The sequence below is a fragment of the Phascolarctos cinereus genome, unplaced genomic scaffold (assembly GCF_003287225.1).
Source record: "Phascolarctos cinereus isolate Bilbo 61053 unplaced genomic scaffold, phaCin_HiC Scaffold_4;HRSCAF=312, whole genome shotgun sequence".
NCBI lineage: Eukaryota > Metazoa > Chordata > Mammalia > Diprotodontia > Phascolarctidae > Phascolarctos > Phascolarctos cinereus.
In genome coordinates, this window is record NW_027555847.1 from 208,629,650 (window position 1) to 208,656,403 (window position 26,754).

General features: G+C 41.0%; 2 protein-coding genes across 4 annotated transcripts in view; one reads left to right on the plus strand and one right to left on the minus strand.

Moving 5' to 3' along the window:
• Positions 1–534: 534 nt before the first annotated feature.
• KNOP1 (lysine rich nucleolar protein 1) lies at positions 535–24,827 on the minus strand. Of its 3 annotated transcripts, none has more exons than XM_020965235.2 (5): positions 24,430–24,827; positions 15,344–16,382; positions 9,939–10,007; positions 8,476–8,553; positions 535–5,515 (listed from the first exon to the last, which is right to left on the minus strand). In XM_020965235.2, exons 2-5 carry the CDS (start codon positions 16,283–16,285, stop codon positions 5,198–5,200), a joined length of 1,407 nt encoding a protein of 468 aa, XP_020820894.1. In that variant the 5' UTR covers positions 16,286–16,382; positions 24,430–24,827; the 3' UTR covers positions 535–5,197. The 3 variants fall into 3 exon arrangements, with proteins under 3 accessions (XP_020820894.1, XP_020820893.1, XP_020820895.1); XM_020965234.2 differs by having other exon boundaries at positions 15,344–16,287; positions 24,430–24,826; XM_020965236.2 differs by lacking the exon at positions 9,939–10,007 and having other exon boundaries at positions 15,344–16,287.
• Positions 24,561–26,754, plus strand: part of IQCK (IQ motif containing K) — a 113,776-nt gene continuing 111,582 nt past the window's right edge. The window contains exon 1 of the mRNA XM_020965242.2: positions 24,561–24,848. Coding sequence (XP_020820901.1) covers positions 24,578–24,848 — 271 coding nt within the window. The 5' untranslated portion in view covers positions 24,561–24,577. The remainder of the gene's footprint in view (positions 24,849–26,754) is intronic.

Consider the following 26,754-nt stretch of genomic DNA (forward strand, 5'->3'; position numbering starts at 1 on the left):
TTGTCTGTTGGTGGATTAAGGAAAGCACCTGAGTTGGGGCTCATGAGCTACATTTGCAAGAATTGGTACCCAAAAGTACCCTGAGAACCTCAAGGTAGAAACTTTATGTGGGAGTAGCCCAGAGCCAGTGCCATGTGCATATATTCTGTTGGTTATAATCAAGGGAGTAGTAAATTTGTTTAGTTCGATATGGAAAGGCTGGAGACTCAAGTTTAAACACAACTTCGCAATTTTATTACGTGTGTGACTTTGGGCCTGAATTTCTTCATGTGTGTGTTCCTAAATATAGTATGTTCCAAAAGTCATAGTGCTATTCAAACTTAAAGTGGCACTAAGATCCCAGGTTACCCTGTATAATCTAGAGGAACAACTGACAAATTTTATAGTTTTTCCTTACCTGCTTCATAAATTCTTTCATTGTGACAATGTGAGCAAAACTAAGTGAAGTGATAATTTTGAAACCTGTGTGCCTTTGTTTCCCAAACCCTTTACCAGATAAATGAGTCATTCTCAGAAATCAGTTACAAGTTGGCGTTAGGAGTATAAGTGTGCTTTAATGATAATCCAAAGGCTGTTTCTTAGAGGAGATTAACAAACATGAAAATTATGGATAAACTGAGTATAACCAGTTATTCCATTCTTAACCAAAGGAATTTAGGGATAAAGACTGGACCTTTGTCATATTGGTATAAGGAATTCCCAGATGAGGAAACTCTCTACCAATGCATATATAGTCTCAAGAGAGTTGTTTATAGCACTGAGAGTTTAAGTGACTTGCCCAGGGTCAGAACTAAGGCATGACCTACACATTCCTGGCTCTGCTGCAACCTGCTGCCTCTCTTCAGAGGACGAAATGGGATCTGAAGGTTTGGGGAGTTTTATGTTGTTATTTACATATAAACTGTACTTACCAAAAGTTTTTGAAAATAAAGTTCATCATAAAAACAGGGACAACTGTTTGAAGGTTGGGGAAACTGAGCAACATGGAAGTATTAGATGCCAGTAGGTGTCTGCTGCTGGCATCCACCTTCCCTAACATGGAGAGAAGCTAAGGAGTAACTGTACAATCATCCCTGGTGGCATAATGGATAAAGCACCGGCCCTGGAGTCAGGAGGACCTGAGTTCAAATCTGGCCTCAGACACCTACTGGCTCTGTGTCCCTGGACAAGTCACTTTGCCCTATTTGCCTGTTTCCTCATCTGTAAAATGAGCTGGAGAGAGAAATGGCAAACCACTCCAGTACCTTTGCCAAGAAAACCCCAAGTAGGGTCATGGAGAGTCAGACACGGCTGAAACGACTCAACAACAAAGGAACAGAAGAAAAATGCTAATATTATTTTTACATAAAAGCTATCCCCAAACCAACATCACTTTATATGCTGCCTAATTACATCAGAATAATTACATTACTTTTACATCTCTGCTCAGTAAAATTTTTAAAAGCCTAGTTAGATCTTGCTACTCACAAAGATCAGCTGGGGAGGAAAATCATTATGTGTATGTATAATATTCACTTCCCACAAGCTGCGCTCCTTGGACTAGACTTCACTATCATCATGCTTTCAGGAAACTCACGATCTGCAAGACTGAATCAACTTTGAGAATCTCACCTCAGCAGTATCCTCTGCTTCTTTGACTAGAGGATGGAGTAAAGAATTCTCCCCAAAGCCTCCATTTAAAGAGGACTCAGAACAGCCAACTTTTACTTTCCACCAGCTATACTCCTTGGACTGGACTCTACTATGTCCTGTCCCCCCAACCTTTCCCTCATGCCCTTCTTTTCAACTTTCTTTGTGTGTGTTGTCTTCACCCATTAGATGTAAGCTCTTTGAGGGCAAGGACTGCCTTTTTTGTATTTTAGTCCCTAGGGTTTAGCACAGTGCCTTGCAGGCACATAACTGGCTCTTTATAAATGTTTCTTAACTTCTATAGTTAGATCTTGCTGCTCACGGTTGGGAAGGCCTAAGTACATCATGCGTAAGTACAATAAAATATTTGTCCCTTGAGAAACTTCAAATTAGTAAAACTACTTTTTAGCCTTAGAAAAGCAGGAATTATATATAATACACATAAATCTAATCATTTTTACATCTGTGTATATCAAGGATTGTTGTACATGACCAAGAACTATTTACAAAGGACCTTACATACAGCAGAGGTGGAGAAATCTGCTTTTCATATGGTCTGCTCTGCTGATAATCCAGCAGATCTCTGGCCATCAATGATCAGTTACAACTGCCATTTTGCTTAGTTCAGAAGTAAATTTGGAAAATAACAGGGCTACCTTTTCTGCTCACCTTTCTGAGGGTGTAGTTAGTATAGTCTGAAAAGTCAGAGAAAGCAAAAGATAACACTGTGCAGAGAAGCCCTCTCATTTGAGAAAGGAACTCAGTCAATTATTAGCTAATGCTATAACATCTAGCCACTTCAAAAAGATTCTTGCCATGTAATATTTGTAAGGTGTAAGAATTTTCTTAGTGAATCTAGAGATGAAAGCAATAAGGATTTTTAGGTATATCAAAGAAATAGCTCTGGGTGGGTGGGATTAGAATAAGAGGGCAAAAGGGGCTTAACTTTTCCCACCAGCTGCACAAGAGAATGGGGGAAAAGAAACCAACTGACTAATAAGGAGTTGGGACACAAGAAAAGTCGAAAGACGGTAAGGAAGCACATAGCTAACCTTGATGAGTTTGTCCCTGAGCCCAGAGGCTCCTGAAAAAGCCCAGCATTTGTGATTACTGACTACCCGCCAGTTTTTCTGAAGGACCTTAGTGAATCAGGGACATAAGACCTGAGATGGGCAAATGTTCCGATTTTCAAAAATGAAAAAAATGAAGCCTACAAAATGTAGGCTACTGAACTTTATATCCTTGCAAAATCCTAGAATGTATTGAAGTGATGGTTAGCAAACTTCACCTATAAGCAGTGACCATAAAGATTCATGGCTTGATTTAAAAAACCAAAAAAACCCCAAACCAGGCATCATATCATAATCCTAAAGATGCAAGAAACCCTGGAGATCATCTAGTCCAACCCCTTCATTTTACAGATGGAAAACCAAGACCCATGTCAGAAGCAGAATTTGAACCCAGTTCCTCTGACTTGAGTGGCCACACCAGTGCAAGTTTCTTCTTTTTTTTTTTCTGATGGGGTTACTAGACTTGTAGACTAAGGGAATACTATCTTTAGACATCTGCAAAGCATGCAGCAAAGTCAGTGGAAAATATGAAGATATGAATTGGATGGTGGTATGTTTGGGTGAATTTGGAAATAGTTGAATGGCTGTACCCACAGAATAGCCATTAATGATTCCACAGAAAGGTCTCTGGTCAGAGTGTGCTACGGACCCAGGGTTGGCCCCATGCCATTTTAACATTATTAGAAATGACGGGTATAAGCAAAGATACCATGCTCTTCAGGTATGTAAATGACACAAATTTGGGAGGAATAGCTAACACATTGGATGACAGGATTGAAAAAGATCTTGAAAGGGTGGATTATTGGGCCTAATCTTGGTGAAATTTAATAAAAATGTAAAGTCTCCACACTTGGTTTTAAAACAATCAACTTTAAAAATACAAAATGGAAAGAAATAATGCTAAAAGAAGTCTCAGAATTTTACTGGACTGCAAGTTCAATGAGTAAAGAGCATATGGTAGCCCCCAAAACTAATATGATCTTAGGCTGTATTGAAAAGTATAGTTTCTACAAGGAAGGAAATAAGCAACTACTATATGCTAGGCACTATGCTATGTGCATTACAAATATCTGATTTTATTCTTACAACTGTCCTATGAGGTAGGTGCTATTATCTCCATTTTACAGATGAAGACATTGAGGCAGACAGAAACTAAGTGACTTGCCCAGGATCACACAGCTGGAAGCATTTAAGGAGGTCTTTCAGATTCCAGGTCCAGCACTCTAATCACTGCCTCTGGAGTGCTATGTTCGTTTCTGAGAGTCACATTTTAGGAAGGACATTGATAAAGGGTCTTGAGTCTGTTTTATTAAGACTGAATGAACTAGAAAGAAAACAATAGGAAACATAGTCAACCTAGGGGAAGATGAATTCATCCCAAAAGTTCAGTCCCAAAGGCCAGAACTAGGAGCAGTGGTGGAGGTTGCAAAGGATCCAACTGAAGTGTGATATTAGGAAAATTTTCCTTATAATCGGAGCTATCCCAAGTAGAAAGGGTCACCTTACAGGAAGTACTGGTTTCTTCCTGACTGGAAGTTTTCACACAAAAGCCATCTTTTGGGGGATATTGTAGAAAGTTGGCCTATATGGCTTCAGAGATCCCTACTGTCTCAGATCTGTGATCATAAGGCTTGATTCATAAAGATTAGAGTACAAAAGGGATCTGAAACATAAACAACCCTACCATATCCTGACATGTAAAAGTGAACAAAATAAACCAATGAACCTTGTTATTTTTAAACGTCTCTAAAACTGTTGCCACCACTTAAAATCAAGGCAGCTGAAAAAGCTAAACGCAAACTTTGAAAAACACAAGAACTCTGAGTAGTACAATGACCAACCATGATTCCAGAGGACCAGTGATGAAACATTCTGACAGGTGATGGACTCAAAATAAAACATGTATTTCTACACGTAGCCACCATGGGAATTTATTATGCTTACTTGTTATGAGGGTTTTGTTTTTTCGAGGAGCAGATGGGAGGGAGACAAATTAGATTTCTGTCAATTGAAAAACAAAATTTAAAGAAAAAAATTCATTTTAGAAATGCTGAGGCATTTAATGTAAAAATCTAGCTATAATTCTCCTATGGCATTTCACAATAGCTCATTTTCCCAGAGCTACCTTCTAGTGCCCAGGTAAAACAAACAAATATTATTTCATTATTACTATCATTATCAAATCCTAGTTATAAAAGGACCCAGACCATAAATTTAGTTTAACAAGAGGAAGGGGGGGAAAGCAACTTTAAAAAGATATTAGCATACCGTGGCCTAGAATAATTTTGAACACTAAGCATAAATGTTTTTAATAATGAAATATTATACTGGCTTTTATAATGCAGGTTTATCCTCCAGCCTCTCAAGGGGCTTTGAAATCCCAACCAACTGAAGCTCCAGGCTCAATATTGAAAAAAAAAAAGCTCAACTTTTAGCTCATGTAACAGAAAACTTAAAAACAACTTTGGTGATTTTGAGGGGGGAGAACAAGACACCCGTTAATCATTAAACTTTACAGATCTGGATGCATTTCTGTCTACATAAAATAATTTGTTTTTGTTTGCAGAAGCTGAATAGCCAAGTCCAACTCCACGCTGATGCTTCCAGCTCATTGCTCTGTCAAACTCCACTTGTAGATTTTGTTGTAAGGCGGCGGCAGCCTGCTTGTTCAGAGCCATGTTTGGTTTCCCAGCGGTGCCTGGGGAACTGTTGAGTGATAGGGAAGAATTCTTAAAGCCTCCCATAAGTCTGAGAAATTTCATCTTTTGGTCTGAATTTTCAAAAGTAGCTGTATCCCATTGGCCAAACTGTGTAGGCTGTTTAAAGAGAAACAAAACAAAACAAAACAAACAAGGTTATTTCCCTTGGCTCAGAACTACACTCTTCCTTCCTTGCCCGATATCTCCAGATCTTCGTGATGCTAGCCTTTGTCTGTACAGGAGGGCAACAAGGAATCTTGAGTTTGTTGAGGAATGGGGATGATTTTGCCCGGAATCATTTATCCTGTTTTGCCTGGTCCCTGTGACTAATGATATACAATTGACATGATTAACCAAGAAATGGAGTGTAAAGCAATGGTCTCTGAGCAGTGGTTCAAACAGAACTCCAATTGGTTTAGCAACAAATGAAAGAACAGGTCTTAGAACCCCTACTTGAATGCACAAAGTTTTGGGAACAGGCACTGTTCTGGTCTGGAAGGGGCTCCCTTGCCCCGAAACAGCAAGAATCTTTGCCTTTTGAGGTGATGGTATGAGTTCTGCTTCTTGTCCCCCCCTCCCCCCACCCAAAGCTGAGTGATAAAAGCAAATAAAACCCATCCAAGCTCTTCCTCTCCCTCAAACCCCATGCCCCTCAGCACTTGCAGAAAGCAGCCAGGTCCTTCTGAAGGCTGTCTGTCCTATCTTCAGTGAGCAGCTTCCTTCCCTTCTTAGAGGTTCTACAAAGCTTTCTTTGAACCAGTTCTACAAAGCTTTCTCTGAACCAGTCCTGAAAAGGTTTTCTCTCACTCAGGTTAGCCTATCCCAGGAAAAGTCTGGATGTATCTCAAAAAGAGCAAAGGGGCCCTAAGGCCCTGAGAGCCTAAGTCACCACTCTTTGGAGAACTTCAAAAAGCTGCCTTTTTTCTGTTAATACACTCCTTTCCTGGAAATGGGACCTTTGGTTTTGGCCTGCCAGATTTAGTTATGATCTGAATGCAGGGGACTCATGTTAATTTAGGAACCACTGACTTTAAATGTAATGAATCTCTCTAGGGTAAGAGGTTCCTACTTTTATCCTAAGGATAACCAGCTCCCAGTGAATGGGAATTTGCTATCTATATGGAGGATTCTTAGTAATTCTATTTAATGTTGGCCCACCTCATTTTCTCTTCAGGCATACAAGGTCACTTTAGGGCTAAATTTAAAAAACCTAGGGCTATGGATTATTTCCATTCTTTCAGTCATATTTCCACAATTTGAATATACACTGTCACTGAAAAGTATCAGAAAAATGGAAGATGGATTTAGAAATGCAACCATGAAAAGTCCATAGTCCATTCCCAACTGCTATGGAAACTTGGCTTGGACTGGAGGGGAAACTCCTTGCCTGGTCTCTTCCCACGTTCATTATATTCCAATAACTCCTAGAAGATTTTAAAGATGGTGTTCAGGGAGGGTAAGCATACTATCTATCCAGTCCCATCCTGGTTCCCCGTCCCCTTCCTCCCCTCGAACAGAGAGAACAGCTGAGCTGGTTTTAAGTTTTCAGGTATCCTACTCCTGGCCCAATGCTCTCTTTCAGGTATCCTACTCCTGGCCCAATCTTGCCTCCCTAACCAGAGAACAAACAGTAACCCCTTCTTCAAGTTTGCCATGGAATGGACAAGGGGTTTTGCAAATTTGAGCCGGATTGGCCAGCACACTTCAGATCTCCCATATTATATGAGAATTTCCCCCTATAAAACCAAATGTCAGTCTCTATTCATTTCTCTGTCAGCTTGGGAAGAAATATATTTGCAGGTTGCTCAAACAGCTGCCTCAATTTAACATGTGCCACACTTTCCTGCTGCCGAGGATTCGGGCAGCACAGATGCAAGAATAATTACAGCTTTCCAAACCCTATAATTTCTGAAGTGAACTGCTGGCGATTATTTTGCATTCGCCTTTTAAGACAGCATTTCCAGCCTGCTCTTTATAGAGAAGGCAAATTAGTCTTGTGCCTGATTTTTTCCCTCAGGGTCAATAACCCCTGAGGAAATATTATCAGAAGCCTCTCTGAGTGACTTTTGAGCCACTGAGACATTTATGTCTGTGTAACCTACCTGAAGGAACACAGCCACAGTGATCACATGACCGCTGGCTGCTTTCCACATGATTTCTAAGACATTGCTTGTGCCTAGGCATGCTAGCAGCTTTCAGTCTGGCTACTACTAAAGCCAACCCATGGTGGTGCTAACACCAGTCCCTGCAAAAACCAACAAAAAAGGCAGCTGATGTAGCCCTGTAACTGCTGACGACTGGGGGACAGACAAGAAGCAAAGATGGAGAAACATGGGAGATTCCAAATTCAAAGCTGAACCATCAAGGTGAGGCATTGGGGAAAAGAGCCAAACTTAATTTCCTTCTATTCCAAGAATGTGGGTGTCATAGGTGAGGCCTATGGCAGCCATAGCAATAACAGGATGCAGAAGCCACCAGATTCCTTTGCATGTTTCCTCTCTGTTCCTGACATTTGTGGGAAATGGTTTGCCCCATGAGCAGCTCCCACCCAGTCAAAACTCTATGCTAGAGTGAGACAGCTCTCTTGAATTTTCCTTTAGTACTTCTGGCCTTGCTAAGAAAGTTCCCATCAAAACTGTGCTTAGAAAGGTGTCAAAGATCCCACCCAACAGCCCTGTCTTTTCTCCCCTTTTAGCACTTTTCCAGTGGCCTTTCTGCTGCTCAGCAGGAAGTGACTTACTGATTTATATTCCAAAATGTCCTACAGTCAAAAAAAAAGAGAGCAAGGTCTCTGTTGCTATACTATCTCAGCCACCTCTCCAAGGTGGGTGCAAGGCAAATTCTACTTTTCTGAAGATATTATGGAAATTAAGTACAATTCCCACTGCTAAGGGAGCAAAGCAGTCATCTTGTGCCATGTCTGGGGATTGGACTAATTTGTTCTACTGCATGACCTTAAATTTGCAATCCAAAAACAGACTGGTACACCAAAAGGGCAGCATGATTAGCATGCTGAAGAGTGCATGGCTGCTCTCCCAAACAATCCTGCAAAAAACCAGGTCCAATTTCATACATACCGCTTCCACTTTGGTTTCGAGAGCTTCAGTTTTCCCAGATTCTCTATCAATCTCTTCTTGCAAGGCCTTTCTTCTAACCTAAGTGAGAAAGGAAAGCAAAGAAATAGAGATGAAGAGACACCAATGTTCTAAGAGAGGTCTCAATGATTAAGGGAAGACCAAGGCTCAGGGAGGGGAGAAAGGGCAAAAACCTTCCTTAATTTCATTACAATAAAATGATGAAGTATGTTTCATCAGTTAATGGATACATAAAGGAGAAGAGTGGATTTTTAAATGTCTTGAGACTTTGTGATTCCCAACACAAAGTAGGAATAGTTCACGGTTGCATCTCATTTTATCAGACATCATAAGGGAATCAGCTAGTTCACGTAAGTAAATTTCCCAAATAGAAACCTCCCCACCTTGAGAGACAAATCTTCATTTTAACTATTTTGGATTTATTATGCAAAACATACATCCTTCCTTTCTCAAACAGGATATAATGTTTTTCTTTAATGACTCGGTGTCATCATTACAACACTACTATGCTGTAATGCAGAAGTTCTGATGTTCACCCTGTTTGTATGCCTTTATCATTCTTCTCTGACAAATGTGACATTTTCTAAAAGTTAGTCATTCTTATATGGAGCTTTGTGATAGTTTTTTTCAGGGGCTCATATCTATTCCGCTTCTCAAGTGACTGGATTCAATCCGCATACCTATATTTATACAAGTAATCCTTCCTTATTCTTTGAGGCCAGGGACTGTTTTTGCATTTTCTCTGTATCTCTAGAGCTTAATACAGTGTCTGGCATATACATATAGTTAGCAATTAATAAAATGCTTGTAGGAGGGGGTAGGAGGGAGGGAGGGAGAGAATTGGAACTCAAAATGGAAAAAGAATACAAAAAATGAATATCAAAATAAGAACCCCAAAATAAGTAATTAATAAATGAATGAAGCGCTTGCTTAACTGATTGACTGTTGAGGTTACTAATTATTCAGATAACTGGGATATTCTTATATACACCAAAAAGCCTAGGCAAGAGATTCTAAACTCAGATAAACCACTGGGTTTGCAACTGTGACTGCAGGCAACTTGTCTGTAAGTCTCTCCCGTTCAGGGCTTTGGGTTCCTATCCCATAAAGTTATGAGGCACCAAAATAGCAAAGATCATGATCATCCTTCAATTAAAAAAGATCAAATTCAATTAAAAAAAAAGATTAACTGGAATAGACCTACCCGTCATTTCCTTCTCAGAACGGGGCAAGTCTTCCCAAACCAACACTTTTGAAATGTGCCTTTAGAGAAGCTTCATCTATAGTGGATCAATGTATTTTCCGAATTCTACTAGACTCCCACCCTGTCATTTGGTAAGGCAATTGTGGACTTTTGTTCTAAAGACTGTAGCACACAGTGGCAATAACTGGCACTAACTTGTTAAAGCCTGGATGGCAATACAGGTTAGCAGATGCTACTGTACCGTGTCTATGGTGACTTCATCCAAGTTTCCCTTTTTTTCAGATACCACTTCCAAGTCTGATTCATGTGCCTGAATAGTAAAAGCAAAAACTCATGTGATATGTGCAAGTGTGTGTACATGGGCAAAGGTTTTCAACAGCCCAGCATTGAGAGCTGGAAAATGGCTATGGGGATAAATCGTACCTGACCTCCTTGGGGGACAAGCACAAGCACTAGCATGTTATGCCAGTGACTACTGGTCACTGTAATGACCACATCTGAAGAAACACATGCTGTCAGCAAGGCCAGGACGCCTGGTCAGGCTCAGTGCCCTGGTCCCAACCTCACAGCTTATATCATATCATAATATCATAGCCCAAGGCACAGCAGAATACCCTGACAGCTAGAAACCAGGATAGAGGCTGATCCCAAGCAGAGGCCAGGTGACCACAAAATGTTAGGTACGTTAGAGAGCATTCCTGCTCAAGTACAGGAGTGGCAGTGTGGTATGATGGAAAGAATAATGGATCAAGGAGACCCTTGGGTTTGACTCCACTTCTGATATTTACTACCTGTGACCATGATCAAGTCACCCAAATTCTGGGACTTTCAGTTTTTCTATAAAACTGAGCTAATACATTACACAGTACCTACCTCGGCAAGGTATGTTGATCAAATGACATACTGTGTGTAAAAAGCCTTGTGAACATCAAAACACACTACAACTAATAGCAGAGAAGCAGTGTGGGTAGTAAACAGAACTGGTTTCAGAGTCGGAAAAACTGGACTTCAAATATGGCCTCAGGCTCATACTGGCAGTGAATCCCAGAATAAGTCACTTAATCTTTCAGTGCCCCAAGCAACTGAGATAGCAAATTAAAGAACTGCTAGAGACTGATAATGGAGAGGAGTTTCCTCATGGGAAGCTACAAAATCACAGGTCCAGACCACAAATATTAGCAACCATTAAGACTGGATTAGCCTTTGAGGTTCTTTTGCAGCTTTGAGAGTGGTGTGAAGAGGTCAAATGAGATGGGAAGCAAACAGAACCTATGTAAACAGTTACAATAAATCACATGGGAATTTCAGCCAAGTTGATTGAAGGGCTTATTTTTAGCTCTTAAAAAACAACAACCTATAAAAAATGTTGGAAATTTGGTTGATTTTTCCCCTCTTGCCTACATAAAGAGCTTTTGAATACGACTTACAAAACCATACCCATAAGAAGCAAGGGGAGAAACTTCAATCTTCTAGCAAGTATCTGAAATCCTCTTGTTCTAAGACTTTTTCCTCAAAAGAACTATTTATTTGGAGCTGTAATTAAGTTTCCTCCTAAGCAGCCTAGTCTCTCTCTCTTCTCATTTCCATTAAGAAATGTAAGGTTAAAGAGCTGTAAAAACTCAATTCAGTAGCGGCTGGGCCTGAGCTCCTAGTTCTACAAATGGAAAGGGATCATGGTACCTCCTGGTTAATTCTTAGAAAGCTAAGACTCCCTTCCCCTTCTCCAATTAAAGATCACAAACGAACACCATGCCTTTTGGTGGAGAAGTGATGGAACAGGATATATTAAGACATACATTAACATTTTAATACACATTTATTTTGCTTAACTATATTTCTTGCAAGGCTTTTATTTTGAGGGGAAGGAAAAATGTGGGCAGGGTATATTGATAGTGATGTAAAAAAAGAGAGAAAATAAAAATCAGTAAAACATTTAATGCCAAGAAAAGGGAAGTTCAGAAAAAGAAAAAGACAAATAGGGCCATGTTATTATTACCACAATAAAACTAACATGTTAAAAAAACAAATATCAAACCATGTAACAGAATAACAGTTTCATATATAATACCCTTTTCCTGGCCTCTGGATCTGTAGAAATGTTCATATTTATTATTTACTACTTTTTAATTAAGAAATTATTTAAATAAACAAGATAACACATACCTTGATCACCCTCCACACTCAAGTTTCAGTCATGTCTCCAGCTGTGGGGGAGGTGCTTGATTGCATAAAACCACTTGGTATTACAAATTTCCAACCCCACAGGGGAAACACAGCCCAGAATAAATCCATTTTCCTTTCACTGTTCTAGTGGGATAGGAAACAGCCTACATTTTAGAACCACATGATCTCTTTACTTTCCCAGTTTACCATTATCCCCCCCCCCAACTGAAATCAATGGCAGAGAACATGTAAGTGGTGGCCTTCTCAATCACAACAGCAAATTCTAACTCTCTCAACAGCTTTTATGATTTGGGACCCATTAGACATGGCTAATGGTCAGGGGTCCAGCAGCAGGAAGGAGTTCCCATGTTCTCTTTTACTTCCCAGGGCACAGTATAGGGGCTGGACATTATCCTCCAGGCCTCAATATCTGGTCACGTCCATCATTCTCTCATTATCTCACCTCCACAAGCAGCTGCGGAAATCCAAATAATGAGGTGCTGATCTGCTGCAGTTCTGCAACAGGGGCAATTTAATTAGAAAATTGATCAGGCTAAAATTTTCTTGCCCTTCATCCAAGGTCAAAAAGAAAAACTCACATTAAAGGCCACACAAATTATCCAGTGGTATGTATCCATTCCATTTAAAAGACCAAGGGCCAATTTTCCTGTCTTTGGGGAGACTAATGGCAGGCGTCTCCTGGAGAGGAGGATGGCTCCTTACACTACATGGACAGAACATTATTTATGTTGTTGTTCTTCAACCAAAGGGATTTTCCATGTTCACCTGCCCTTATAAAGACAGTCATCCTGGGAAGCAGGAAAGTGCTGAGTCATTTGGTTCCCATTTTACACTGAGGAGTCAAGCTGGGGTAAAGTTAAAGGGTGGGCTCAAGGCCCACAAGACCCCATTGTTCTGACAGTCTCAAAATATCTGGCCCTTACTTAGATGTTTCTTCTGATAATGGAGAGGAAGTACTAGTGATTTCTAGTACCAAAACCCTGTATCTTCTGCTGCAAAGTGGGGAGGGGGGTGTCTATGTCTGTTACTCACTTGGGCACATATGTGTATCTAGTGACATCCCTCCTCTGCTCCAAAATCTTCAGTGGCCACTAAGGCCTCCCAAGGAGATCCAAGCTCCCTTGTCTGGCATTGAGGACCCCCACAATTGGGCACCATTATCTTTCTGGTCTTACGTCATGTTGTTCCCCTCCATCTGTGTCATGTTTCAGCCAACCTGGAGTATTCTCTGTCCCAACCCCCTGAAAATCCTGTGTTTCCTCTCCACAAGGGCTTTCCTGGTGTCATTCCCTGTGCCTGAGCAGTGTTCTGCACCCTCTATCACCAACTCCTCTAAAATCTAAATCAAATGGTTCTTCCTCTATGATACTGACCCATAAGCCTATGGATGGAGAGCTGGAAGAGAACTGAGAGATCACTTGGCACAACCCTTTCATTTTATATCCAAGGAAACCGAACCTCAGACTTTCGTAGCAGAAGTGAATACAAACTTAGGTCCTCCAACTCCAAATCCATCTCTCTTTCCAGGATACCACACTGCCTCCCACTGTGGTGACCTCCCAAAGCATTGACTAGTAAACCTCTAGCGCATTTACTATGTATGATGGATTCCAGTTGTCTTTATTTGCATCTGATCCCCCTGCCAGGCTGTAACCTCCATGAGGGCAAGCACTTAACTTACCTAAACTTTGTAACATCTCCCTTAATGTTTAGCACAATGCCCTGCATCAAGGTGGCACTTAATTTAAGTGAAAGGTCGGGGGAGAAAATTCAGGTGAATTGGCAAGGCTGAATCCATAACTTTTCCTCCTGAACTGTTTGGAGGTTTCTTACTAAAAACAAAAAACAAACACACATATCCTGCCTCAGGTATTTTTCTCTTGTTCCCTACAAGCTTTCACCTCTTTAAATATGATTACCATTATAATTTTGTAAATTATATCTAATACTCCTGTATGTTCATAAACAGTGTCCTCAGAACCACAAAAAAGTCATCTAAGAGTGTTGATTATATTGCATTTCCCATTCCTCCCCTTCTGAAACCGAGAAAAAAATAAATTAAAAATTTCCCCCCTTTCTCACCTACAGATTCTAAATTTCCAAAAGTGTACATTTCTACTTATGCATTTTTTTTAAAGGCCCAGAAGGAATTCCTAGGAACATCTTCCTAGTGGTTAAGCCTGGAATGCACTTGGTCCTCTATCACATTGGTGTTAAACTCAAAACAGAAATAGGGTTCTCTAATAAGGAACATATACTGTGTTTGATGGTTGGCCACATATTTGCCATCTCTGCTCTTTACAATTTATTTCCTAAAAAAATTCTGCCTATATATCATAAGGGTGAGCTTTGGTTTGGACCCAGGAGCCCTGTGTTCTAATTTTGGCCCTCCTATGTATGGATGTTGGAAAGCTTGCTCACACTTCAGCTACTTCACTTTCTCTTCCCTATCCATGAAATAGGCATATCCTTTCCTTGCTTAACTAGAGGAGAGTTTTGTATTTGGGCCTCTCAGAACTTCTGTGGCTTTTGTGTAACAGTGAGACTTTTCTTTTCTTTTCTTTGTGGACAAAAAACATTTTACCAAAGCTAAGAAACTGATACGGGTTACAGGAATCTCATGGTAATTCCCCTGACCAAGGAGGCCAGCAGGTGCTGGGCATATAGGGACAGTGGCCCCCTTCTGTGTTTGCTTTGGGAGCTAGATGGCAGTTCTGGCAAAACTAGCCCAGTGGCCAAGGTTGACAAGGAGGGAAGAAGTTCCTGAGTAGTTTCCAACGGAAGACAGAAAAAGATCAAGTCACATAACTCTGGAAACAAAGCCAAAGAGGAACATTATTGAGGACCATAAAATTAAGCACAAAGGCCTGTGCACCTAAACTGTGAACACCAGAACATCTTCCTCCATACCCTATGCCTGCCCTGAAGCAGAAAGTATTGGGAAAAATAAAGGGACACAAATCAACAGAACTTTTAAAGCTGAAAGGGGCCTCAGAGGTCCAAATTTGGTTTAACTACCAATTACATTTTCTGTCATGAGTTCCAAAGAGTTGAAATATTTTGACCAAGTGATCCTCAACACAGAGAAAAGAAAACCACATTCCAGGCTGAGAATGCCAATAGTAGCAAAAAGGATGAACTTCTGAAAGAATATGCCAAGAGGGGTCCCTCAACAGAAGCTCCAGAACTCTAAAGATAAAGCCATCAACGGAAACCCCCATGTTCCTCTCTGAACCACTGACCCCTAGTGCCCATAGGGTCAGCCCAATCAGGGGCAAATCTTGCTTCCTCTGAGGGAAGGAGGTATGTGCATCCATGAGTGTGTGCGTGCATGCATGTGCTTTCTCCAGTGCGAGAGTACATAGGTGTCTCTATGGGCCTCTATCCTTTCTTTAGATAACAAAGGCTCAGACTCTGTTGGGACCTAGGCCCACACTGAGTCAGCTTCTGGAAAAGACTTACCATGCCTGGGCCTTGAGGGTCTTGTATCATTTTCCTACCTACTGTTGTCTTCTTCTTCTTCTGAGCAGGTTCCTCAGCAAATGGTGGCTCTATCTGTGTCTTTGATTTTTTTTCTTTCTTTTTGATGTTCCCGGGGCTATCTACGAGGGGGACACTTTCTACCACGATCCTGGGCTGCTTCTTTTTGTGGCCTTTCTTTCTGCAGCTGCTGAAGGCACTGGGGTCCTCTATGTGGCCGTCATCAATGGGCATTTTGTCAGTTCTACAGTCCTCCTCGTCTTCCTTCTCCTCTTCCCTGTAAGTCTTCTTCTTTTTTTTTTTCTTCTTCTTGGTGCCAGAGTCCCTGAGACTGCTGAGATCCTGCTTCTCCTCTCTCTGTCCCTGTTCTATGGGCTCACACTCCTTTTCTTTCTCCTCCTCTTCCTTTACGGGGTCAGGAAGGGCCTCCTTGGGCTCCTGCTCCCCAAAGCTCTCCTGATCTGACTTTTTATCCTTTTTCCGCTTTTTAGGTTTTCTGACAAGGTCCCCTTCCAGTTCCGCATCTACCACTGTCTCTGCTCCTCGGGGGTGAGAGAGGGATGATTTTGTCTTCTTTCTCTTCCCTTGACATGGGGACTCTGGTGGATTTGGAAGCAGCTCCTTCCTGCTATGATGCTTCTTCAGAGAGTTGCTTCTACCCATGCTCTCTGCCTCCATGCTACCCTCATGGAGGGCTCTACCTGGGCTCTCAGCTTCTTGAGTTTTCTTCTTCTTTTTCTTCTTCTTTTTCAGCAAGGGCATCTCTGGAACGCCTGGGGGTGCCATACTCTTCTGGGATGGCTTTGTTTTAACAAGGGGTTCCACATCCAAGGCATCCTTCTCCACTGCCTTCTCCTTTTTCTTCTTTTTCTTCTTCTCTCTTGTTTCCTTGCCAAAGTCCAATTTTTCTGCCTTGGCAATCATTGCTGAAAAAGGAAATCATGCAAGTTTCTTCACAACACGGTCTTTCCACAGCATTTTTATGTATGTCAGTAAATGATGATGGTTCTCTGATGTGTTACTAGATTGTTGAGGAAAAGGAAGATTACTTTCTATGTCTATATATACATACATGTCACAAACATAGAATATATAAGAATGGGAACATGAAATAATATAAAGAGAACCAGCAGGGGAGATAGGAAAACCTGGGTTTAAGTGTTCTGCCTCTGACACATTCTGGTAGAATGACTCAAAGGAGGTCTGTGAGCTCAGCACCCTTGGACAACTCTCTAAGATTCTAAGTTGGGGAGTGCTTCCTGATTTGCATTAAAAGAAAAGGTTTCCTCATCCACAAGCTCTCTACAACAATGAAATCATAGGCCAGGAAAAAAATACACAAACACAATAAAAAAACTGTATGTTATTTGTGAATAATACTATGGTACAAAGGTCAAATTTTCAAGCCCTGAACATTGCTGTTCTACCTACAAGATAGAAACCCAACCACCTACTAGTATGAAGGACACTAAGAAAATTACTACAGACCAACCAACCAATGGAGAGAATGTAGACCAGGGGTGTTAAACGCAGATCGAATAAGGCCACAGAAAGCCATAAATTAAGATGATCTATGTTGGACTGTATTGTATTGTGACTTACTTTGTTAAACATTTCCCAATTTTATTTTCATCAGTTCAGGCTGCAGTTGATTGCTCTAATCCTACAGTCTGACAGCACTGGTACAATCCACAACAAAGTCTGACTTTATTATCTTTGTTGTATGCCTTTAGAATGCATTATATGCCATTTTCCCTACCCTGCCTTTTAAACTTCTGATTTATATTTGATCTGGCTGTTCCTTGAACAAGACATTCCACATTCAGGCTCTGGGCATTTTTCTGGCAGTCTTCCATGCATGAATTGAAGGTTTTCCCTCTACATCTCTGCCTACCAGCTTCCTTCAAGTCCCAGCTAAAACCCCTTCTCTTTGGGGCAGCTAGGTGGGACAGTGAATAGAGCACTGGCCCTGGAGTCAGGAGGACCCGAGTTCAAATGCGATCTCAGACACTTGATACTTACAAGCTGTGTGACCCTGGGCAAGTCACTTAACCCAAATTGCCTAGTCCCGCCCCTTAAAAAAATCCCTTCTTTCACAGGAAGCCTTTTCCAACCCCTTTTAATTATTTCCTGTTTGTTTTGTATAATAGCTTGTTTGTACTTAGTTGTTTGCTTGTTGTCTACCCCAGACTGTGAGCTCCCATGGGTAAGGATTGTCTTTTGCCTCTTTTTGTATCCCCAGCACTCAGCACAGTGCCTGACACATAGCAGGCACTTAATAAATGCTTACTGATTACTGGCTAGTTTTGAAGAAATAGCATGGTATCCTGAGGGTCAGCAAACCAAGGTCCAGATCTGCCACTAACTAGCTGGACAAATCATTTCATCTTTGTGATCCTCAGTTTCTTCTTCTGTAAAATGACAGGCTGGTTTTTTCAATATCAAGCTAATACCTATGCATACATGAAGTGCAAATTGGTCTCCATCCTGTGGAAAAAGTGAATAGCATGAAGGCATTCATCTCTATTCTCCCAAGTTATTAGGAAGCATGAAGTGTTGCTTGAAAGAGGTATTTTAAAGAAGTTCAAGAAAGAAAAGGAAGTGAAGAAACAGAAAGGAATTCTAATTTAAATCAGGAGGGAGAATGAAGAGAAGTGGGCCTTTTAAGGGAAAAAAAAAGCTTACCTGCCTAGAATTTTTGTAAAATATATAAGAATCTTATCAAAAGAATTCTAAATTGAAATGAAAAATGAGAGGGTGGAAAACTATCCAAACAGATTCTGCCAAGCCTGGTGCTACGGGGATGTAGTATAAGAGGCAAGTAAAACATGGGGATGAATCAGAGAAGAGAGAGTCAATAATTTAGGACAATGTTCAAGAGAGCCAGTTATAACAATCATAACCTCAGACACCTCTAAGCAAATAAAAGGTATGGGTAAAGAGAGTGAAGTGGGATGATATTTATAACTAGAATATGGGTCTAGCAAAGAAAGGGGGGCCCATGGGATAGCAATGAATATTAAGATAATCTCATGAGAAAAAAATCCAAGAATGGTAGAACACAGTAGAGAACAGGATGAAGACTGCTGGAAGGAGAAATAAAAACTCTTATTTTCTCCCCCAAGTCTTTTCTTCTCCAAGCTACACAGCCCCACTTCCTGGAAGGGTCTTTATAAACAAGGAATGGACCCCAAACCCCATACTATTATGACTGTCTTCCTCTGAACACCTTCTAACCTGTTAAGATCTAGATCATGGGCCCCCAGAAAGCCTAAGACATTCTAAGCCATCCTCTGAAGGGGCCTGGAACCTGTGATGGATGATTGATTAAAAAAAAAAGAGTAGGGGATAACTGGAAGAATGATAAGTGCATTCCAGTGAGCAGCTCCCTCTAGAGTGTGGTAAATAGTTATCTCATTCACAAGTTCCTTTAACACCTGCTTCTAGGCTGGTCTTAGCCAGGGAAAGAGTGTAATAGGAAGAAAACTGGGCTGGGAATCAGACTTGGGTTCTCCTTTGATCTCTGTGACTAATAATGAATTATTTTACTTTGGGAAAGACCCTTCACTTCCCAGCCTCAGTTTCATTTGCAAAATTAGTTGGACCAGATAATTATTATATTTAATTATAATTGTTATATTTCTTTCACCTCAGGAATTTTCTAATTCTGTGACTGGAGGATACTAGAAGGTAGGGTATGGATAATTGTTTCTAGAATGTACGCAGCTGAGGTTTTCAACTGGAAGTTCATGATCTTGGTTTTTTAAAATAAAAATTTTTGATAACGCTATCTCAATATAATTGGTTTCCTTTGTAATCCTTTGCATTTCCTTTGTATTTTATTTTCCACACTTAAAAACATTTTTGAAAAAGAATGCCAAAGGAGTTCATGACCAAAAGCATATTAAGGGCCAGGTGGCACTTAATAAAGACTTCTGATAATAAGCACTGGGTACAGTAAGAAAAAACAACTACACAAACTGACTGGAATTTCTCGCTTTGCTCTTGACCTTCTTATTTCTCAAACCCTAACGTTTTCTTGTTTTATTAGTTTACTTTTTTGAACTTAGCATTTTAAGAAATTTAACCTGTTCCTCCTCAATGTGCAAATTAATAAAAACTAAAAAAAATAAAGCCTCCAATACATAGCTGCATAGATTGGCAAGAGAAATTTCCACATTAACCATGTCCAAAGGTATTTATCTCTTTCTGCATCACCTCTCTATCAGGAGATGAATGGCACATTTTGGATTCACTGACTCCAAAATTTTTAAACATCATTACAATCAACAACAACAAAAAAGCATTTTCACTGCATTCTAGAGCTAAATGAGTCAGATGGACGTGTACAATTATTGTCTCCAGTCCAGCTGGCTGATATCTAATCCAGAATGGATAGTAACAAACTCAAACAATTAATAAGCAAACAGACAGGGCTGCCAATAGCCTGGCTCCAGTCTGGGTAGGCTTCTTGTAGGAGATGATATCAACGCAATTCAAAAAACATTTATCAAACGCTCACTATATGCAAAGCATTGTGTCAGGCTTTGGGGGATACAACAGGTACAAAGCTAAGTCAACAGAAAGTAATCATAGGCCAGAATGAATTAGCAATAGGGAGCAGCTAGGTGGCACAGTGGACAGAAGGCAGGACCTAGAGTCAGGAAGATCTGAGTTTGAATCTAGCCTTAGATACTCAGTAGCTGTGTGACCCTGGGAAAGTCACCTGACTGCTGCTTAACTCAGTTTCCTCATCTGTAAAATAGAGATAATAATAGCATCTACCTCACAGTGTTGCTATGAGGATTAAATGAGATAGTATTTGTGAAGTGCTTTGCCAACCTTAAAGTAGTATATAAATGCTAGCTATTTTTATTAATTCAGCAAAAACCTATGCAGAGATTTCCAACATAATTTCCTTGGAGAAATTACTATGGGGAGTCTCCTGCTAAAAAAGTTGGCTGAAAGAGAGGCAGCCCAAGCTCCCACATACCTTCTCCAGCAAAATCCTAAAGTTTGTTTCAGAGTCACCAATAATCAAGAAATACCACAAGAAATTACATTAAATATTTCTTTTACTACAGAGCTGGAATAAAGATCATCCAGAAGCCTATGGAAAATAAAAAAGAGTGTCCATCCAAGAAAGCTAGTGTTAGCACATTCAGAGATAAGATACATAGCTTGCAAAATTCTCTGTCCAGAGATAGCAAGAGTGAAAGGCCAAAGTAGGTATTTTGCAAGCCCCAGTAAATAGCAACTGACTAGCATGTTACTGACCAGTACCACTCAGACCCAGGGGATCTGAGGTATCTAACACATTGTCTTGAGATGCAATAGAGGGTCCTGAAGGTCAAGCACTCTGAACTTCAAGATCTAAGTGGGGGAGTTGGAGGTCAGCACAAGAACACGGGAGATCCTGGGTGAGACCAAGCAGAGCTGACCACCCTACCCAAAAGCAAAGCAAAGGGGCCAAGCTTAGCCCTAGCACAAAGCTCCAATTCAGGAACTAAAACTGTCAACAAGTAAGTCAAAGAAAACACTGACCTGTATAAAAAGGTACTGCAAATCTAACTCCATGACAGTGTCAAGCAGAGCCTCAAAAGAAAAAAAAACGGATTTTCTACAAAGACTATGTTTATGCCTAGAAGAAATGAAGCAAGAGTTTAAAAAAGAAAGAAGGAAAGAAATGCTCTGGAGGGCAGAAATGGAAGGAGATGAGCAATTTATGAGAAAGTGGTAAATCTTTCCCAAGAAATATACTCGCTGAAAACTCAAATAGACTAAGCAGAAATCAATGACCCTATGAGACAGCAAGAAATATTTGAACAAAATCGAAAGATTAAACAGAAGATATATGATATCAAAAACAGCTGACCTGGAAAAGAGGCCAAGGAGAGATGATTTAAGAATTACTGTACAGGCCTGAACACTATCTTCAAAAAAAAATTCTAGGAGCAGCTAGGTGGCGCAGTGGATACAGCCCTGGCCCTGGATTCAGGAGAACCTGAGTTCAAATCCAGCCTTAGACACATAACACTTACTAGCTGTGTGACCCTGGGCAAGTCACTTAACCCCACTGCCTAACCAAATAAATAAAAATAAAAATAAAATTCTTTGTAACCAGTTATTATCTGTCTCTCCTACTTTCTCCTCACCCCATTCAAGAATTACAGAAGAAAAACCTCATAATAAACATGCAAAGTTCAACAAAAAAAATTCTAATACTTGCCATACCTAAAGATATATTTATCTTCTGCATTTTAATTCCATTGCCTTTCTGGTAGAAGATTGATGGTGTGCTTCATTTATATTCAGTTCTCTGGAATCCCACTTTATTATTATTGTATTGATCAGAGATTAGAGTCTTTCAAAATTGTTTCTTGTTTATAATATAGTTGTCATTATATAAACTGTTAGTTTCATTCAATTCACTTTGCATCAGTTCATATAGACTCAAAAACTGTCCATTTTCATCATTTCTTAGGGTGTAATGATACTACATTACATTCCTATAGCACAATTTCTTTATTCATTCTCCAATAGGTGGGCAACCCCATCATGTGCAGTTTTTTTTATTACTACAAAAAGAGCTGCTATAAATAGTTTTGAATACATTAGTCCTCTTCCTTTGATATCTCTGGAATACTGGCCTACTAGTGATATTTCTGAGACAAAATGTATGGACAGTTTAGTGACTAATGGAGCATGGTTCCAAATTACTTCCGAGGATGTCTGAATCAATTCACAGTTCCATCGATAGTGCATCAGGTTTTCTTATACACCCCAAACGTACATCATTCAGGTGTAAGGTATAGCCTCAGAGATACTATAATTTGCATTGCTCTAATTATCAGCGACTTGGAGCATTTTTTTATACAATTGTTGACAGCCTTCTTTTAAAAATAGCTTGTTCATGTCCTTTCATCATTTATTAACTGAGGAATGATTCTTAGTCTGATAAATCTGAATCTGTTCCTTATATACTTCGGATGTAAGATCTTTATCAGAGAAGCTTACTGCAAATATTTTTTCCCAGTTACCTATTTACCTTCTAATTTTAATTTAGTATTAGTATTTGTACAAATTTCTGTAATCAAAATTGTCCCTTTTATCTTCTGTGATCTTTTCTAACCTTTGTTTGGTCATGAAATCTTCTTCTATCTATAGACTTGAAAGGTAAGTTCTTCCTTGCTTTTTCAATTTGCTTATGACATCACCTTTTATGTTTAAGTCACATATCCATTTGAAATTTACTTTAGCATATGGTGTGAAGTACTATGAAAACTGCCCAATTCTATCAGAACCAGAGGGCAAAGATAGAAAGAATCTACCAATCATCTCCTGAAAGGAATACCAAAAGGCAAAGCAACAGAGATGTCATAGTAAAATCCAGAGTTCTCACATCAAGGGAAAAAAAAATGCCTCAAGCACACAGAAAGAAGCAATTCAAATTCCAAGAAACTAGAGTCAGGATTCCACAAGACCTGGAAATTTCTATGATAACCAAGAGATCTTAGAATACAGTATTCCAAAAGGTAAAAGCTAGGCTTACAACCAAAAATTATTTACCCTAAAAAAATGTACTTTCAAATGGAATAGAGAACTTTTGAGCATTCCTGATGAGGAAAAAAAAACAGAGCAGAGGATTTTGAAAAACAATCAGGCAGAATTTACATAGCACTTTGCAAAATGCTTTACAAATTTTATCTCATTTTATCCTCACAATTACCCTGGGAGGTGCCATTATTATCCCCATTTTATAGATTAGGTAATTGAGATAGAGATTAAGTGAATGTCCAGGGTCAGCTACAAAGTGTCTACAGCCAAATTTGAACTCAAGTCTTCTTCATTCCAGGCCCAGTGCTCTATACAATATGACACCTAGCTAAAACAAACACAAGAGCCCAGAAAAATCTACAGGTGACTTTATCTGGGCAAATAATGATGATGTACTGTTAACATTTTAATAGGGAGAGAAGAAACAAGTGTCCCTTCAGAACCTTAATGTCCTCAAAGAGCAATGAGGGAGTTAAATGATCTAGGTACAGTGGATGGTTTTCTTATGTGAAATGGAAGGAAAAAGATACCCAGGGAGGGAGCATCTGGACCACAACTAACTGAATATGGCTAGTAAGAGAGATGGGAGTAAAGGATGACTCCAATACTTCGACTTGGTCTACAGCTGTTCGTTTCTAAGCTTCTGCAGTCTGTCTGTCTCCCTTGCTGGGATGTGCTTATTTAAAAAATATTTTCATTTTATATATTTTTATATCTGTACTGAGTTGTGACACTCTTCTCCCCCTACACAATGTCTCTGATGGCAGATTTCAGTTTTTTGGTCTTTGTTTTTTTGGGGTTTTTGGCCTCAAGGCCTAAAACATAGTATCTGCTTAATAAATTTTCATTGCTTTTATCATTGATTTAGACCAGACTTACACAATTTGGTAATCGATAAGGGCCAAAATTAAAATACTTGCTAAGTTTCTTGCGTTGCAGAAAGGTTAGACTAGAGACAGACTAACAATGGTTGGGTGCCACGGGGTCACATGACAAACTGGAGAGAATGGACAGCGGCAAATCTATCTTTTTCAGTTCATCTATGTTGTGCAGGCCTGATTTAGACCTCGAAGGGGTCCTGGTCCAACCTGCTCATTTTACAGATCTGGAAACTGAGGGCCAGAGAGTTTAAGTGACTTTCCCAAGGTCCCGTAGAAGAGTTGGAGTATAGGCCTTTTCCCCCACTGCACCATAAATGCTTAATAAATATTTCTTGAATTAACAGATCTAGTGGTTAGGCTAGCATTGACGATCTCGGGGAGCAGTCTCTGGAGTGGTGGGGTCTCAAGGCAGCCAGCAAGGGTTGGGAAATGAGGAAATCCAGAAAGGGACGTGGACAACCCTTTTTAAGGAGTTTGGCTGTAAAAGGGAGAAGACACAGGACTGCGGCTTGGGGACACCGCAGGAGGGTTGTTAGATTAGGGTGCAAAAGAGGGCTAAATCAGATGCTCCCTATCCCCCCCTTTCAATCTCCTGCATTCTCTTCTCCCCCTTCTTCCTCCCCCGCTCACCTCACATCACCGTTCTCCGCGCTCCACGTGTCTACCAACTCTTAAGTGCCCCGGAAATAAAAGCCTCCCCCTCTGAAATGGCCCGCTAAACGCGGATTCTTCCGGGTCACGGTACTTGGCGCCGGGTCGTTGCTTGGTAACCGCGTCCATGGCCGGGAAGACTGGCCGCAAAGCCCCGGCTACCCAGCTGGTGGTGGAGGTCGCGCAAACCCCGGAGGGGGACGCTGCGGTATCCGGTGGGACCATCGCGGAGGCGGTGTCTCCTCCGTCTACCTTGTCTACGATCTCTCCACTGTCTCCGTCGTCTTCGGTAGCGGGGCCGTCGGCCGCCGCCGCGGGCACAGGTGCTAGTGAGACGCCCGCAGCCTCTAAGACTGCACCGGAGCAGGAGAAAAATCTCTGGGAGCAGATCTGCGAGGGTAGGAGCCGGAGGAGGAGGAGGAGCCATCCGTGAGGGGGCGGGGGCAATGACTGAGGGCGGGGCTAGCTCGCGGAGGAGCCGGGCCGTGGGCGGGGTCAGTGGGTGGGGGCGGGGCTGGCTCGCGGAGATGCCGGGCCATGGGCGGGGCCGCGCCGCGAGTCTGGGAAGAGAAGCCTCAGATTTGCATCTCCCTGGAGTTTCGCAGTTAACTGGAGAGGGAATACTGGCTTTGGAATGAAAGGCTCTGGGTTCGAATTTCGATTTTGCCTCTGAGTCACTTGACTACTCCGGGTCTCAGTTTCCTCATTTGTAAAACGGAGTTGTACTAAATGGCTTCTTAAAGGTCCCTTCCTGATCAAGCTCTGTGTTTAGGCACCAAGTAGTGCTAAGTTACTTAGGTGCTAAGTACTGGGGATACCAAGAAAGGTTAAACCTGGTCCCTTGCCCTCAGGGAGCTTACACTCTTATGGGGAAGACCACCTGCAAATAACTATATACATACAAGATACATACCAGCGTAAAGGGGGATAATCTCTGAAGGAAGCCATTGGTTGTGATGGAGACTTGGAACCACTGAATCATGAAAATGTGATTGAGTGAATGTATGTATGTCTGTGTGTATGTATGTAGTATGTGTGTGTGAGTGTGTACTTACAAATATATGAATGAATGAAAAAGCACGTGCTAAAAGGTTACGTTGTGCAAAGCACAGTGCTAAGGGCTGAGGATACAAATGGAAAAGCTAGATAACCCCCCACCCCCACCGCAGGTCAAGGAAGAATTAGGATTTATTAAACACCTACTGTGTAGTAGGGCCTGAAAATGCAAAGACCAAAAAAAAATCACCTTTACCTTCCAAGAACTTAAGTCTTGGGGGAGATTGGGAGGGGGAGGGGAATGAAAAATACTTAGACCGCTATGAGTTAGAAAGAAATTTAGAAGCCATCTGGTCTAACCTCCTTATTTTATACATAAGGAACTAAAGCCTAGAGAGTTGAGTGACTAACCTATGAGCACACAGGTAGTGTAGTAAGTTGCAGAGCTAGCATTTGAGTATATCATTGGACTCCAAATCCAGGACTCTTTGCACTGTATCACATTTGATTCTGGAGGAAAGCTCAAAGCTCTTAAGCACATAGGTCATGTTGGGATCAAAGATCTCATGGATTACCGTCATTTAATGCATTGCTTTTATTGTTGCTGTCATTTTTAAGGTCCATATCTGTGATTTCTTTTGAGTTGGAAACCCCTGTGTGGAAACTTTCCACTGATGTAGAGAGGTAGATTATCTCCCTTCCCCTCTTCTCCCCTCCCCTCCCCTCACGCCTTCTGTCTCTCTCTGTCTCTCCCTTTCCCTCCTTCTACTGCTCTTTCTCTTCCTTCTCTCCTCATTCTCTCCCTCTGTATCCATTCTCTCTCCCTCTCTCTTCCCTTCTAGTGATGGGTGGAAGAATAGTTCCTTCCGAAAACTTAGCAAAAGTGGCACCTTTTTGTATGTTATGGCTGCTAGAGCAGGGGCTTATCCAGGTGCAATCTCAGACCTCTGGTTGCCTTTTCTGCTCTGCATTTCTTTCCTTGAGTATAGGAGCTTGAATAGATCCTTTGAAATGGGGTTTTTGGGAATGGCTTCTGTGGGAGCTCCTGGGTTCTTTAGTCAGTGTTGACTGCACTCTGGAGGTACCTCTATGCAAGCTAAAGAATATCTTTGCGGAGAAGATGACCATCACCAGGAGGTGGTGTTAGAAATGTGGACTTTGAGGGAGCTATTCAAATAAGGCAGAGACCCTGTATCAATGATAGGGAAGGAGTATGGCACTTGATGGCTCACAGTAGACAGTATTGTCCTGAGTTGTCTCCTCTGGGCCTCAGCAGAGTGGGCCATATCTGGGGCCCCAAGAGAAGAC

What these genes read in the sequence shown, in the direction of transcription:
- KNOP1 (XM_020965235.2), bottom strand. Translation starts at nt 16,285, where the DNA reads ATGATTGCCAAGGCAGAAAAATTGGACTTTGGCAAGGAAACAAGAGAG. An exon ending in ATGAAGTCACCATAGACACG is followed by an intron (nt 8,554 to 9,938) that starts GTACAGTAGCAT and finishes TTTCTCACTTAG; the next exon opens with GTTAGAAGAAAGGCCTTGCA. An exon ending in TCGAAACCAAAGTGGAAGCG is followed by an intron (nt 5,516 to 8,475) that starts GTATGTATGAAA and finishes CTCTTTAAACAG; the next exon opens with CCTACACAGTTTGGCCAATG.